Genomic DNA, 1044 nt, shown 5'->3' with positions numbered 1-1044 from the left:
TGCTAAAGTTGAGCTCCTCCAACTGCATACGGTAGGCTACTCACCCGCTACCGGCCCCCAAATCCTCGCCTGGACTCGAGTGCGGTGGGCCGAGGCTGGCCTGTTGATGGTAGTGGTCGTAAGACTGGTCCGGAGCTGTTTGGTCTGTGGCTGGAACCTCGGAGCCAGGGGAGGCTTGCTTCCCACATCCAACGAAGTAACAACAACCGACTCAACCTGGGCGGAGGCGCTCACGCCGTTATCTTGTGGAGTACTAGCAACCACAACGAAATCAGTACCGACCAAGGCTGGCCCGGCCCCACCTCGTGACACTAGCTGTGACAGTCCTGGTGACTGCTGGAGCCTCAGCGACGTCGGCCGGTCGGGTATCGTCACGGCCAGTTCTAACCCAAAGTTCACACTTGAGACGAAGAACAGAGAGCTATATTGAACTCACAGATCCTCGATGGACTTCACCGTCCCGTCAATGCCAATTCTTATCCTTCTGACAACACGACCCTCAAGCTCTCTCGGAGGTGGGACGAACCCCGGGAACTGCGTATTCGGGGTCAGGGCCGCGAAGAACTGAACAATGGGGAGCTGCCAGGCACACCGAAAAGCCTCGACTTGCCTGTCGGCCCGGCGCGGTAGCCTCCCGTGAAACGGCCGTAGCCCCGGCAGATGGAAACAACATATTCCCCTTGCCCTCAGCCCCTGCAAAGTAGAAAGGCCACCTGTTGGTCCTGGTCTCGACTTGAGGTGATGGAGGGATCGACAGGCCAGCCGGCTGGGGGGACATGGTCACCTGTCTCGGCGGGGGAGGTTGAGGGGACTACTAATACGAGATTGCTCTGGGAGTTGGCCAACACACATTCCTACGAAGAACACAGGATTGTAGTCACGATGAACCCGAGGTGTATTTTGCAACGACGACGCCATACGTGGCCTCCCTCCGAACTGATACCCAGGCCTGAATGCCTAAGAGGAACCTCAACAGTACGCTGAGGGTCTTCGAGTGATTACCTGGACCACTTCAGTGGCTCGACGTACCACCGGTCGGCCAAG

The 1044-nt window shown here is 58.0% G+C and overlaps 1 protein-coding gene across 1 annotated transcript; it reads right to left on the bottom strand.

Moving 5' to 3' along the window:
- Positions 1-302: 302 nt before the first annotated feature.
- Positions 303-564, bottom strand: Pmar_PMAR021369 (hypothetical protein; the record flags this gene model as incomplete). The annotated part of the gene is made up of 2 exons (XM_002775926.1): positions 303-383; positions 437-564. Coding segments are annotated over 2 exons (209 nt in total), but the record flags the coding sequence as incomplete, so codon positions are not given.
- Positions 565-1044: the final 480 nt, after the last annotated feature.

Source organism: Perkinsus marinus, assembly GCF_000006405.1.
Source record: "Perkinsus marinus ATCC 50983 genomic scaffold scf_1104296955208, whole genome shotgun sequence".
Taxonomy (NCBI): domain Eukaryota; phylum Perkinsozoa; order Perkinsida; family Perkinsidae; genus Perkinsus; species Perkinsus marinus.
This window is presented reverse-complemented; position numbering and strand designations above follow the sequence as displayed.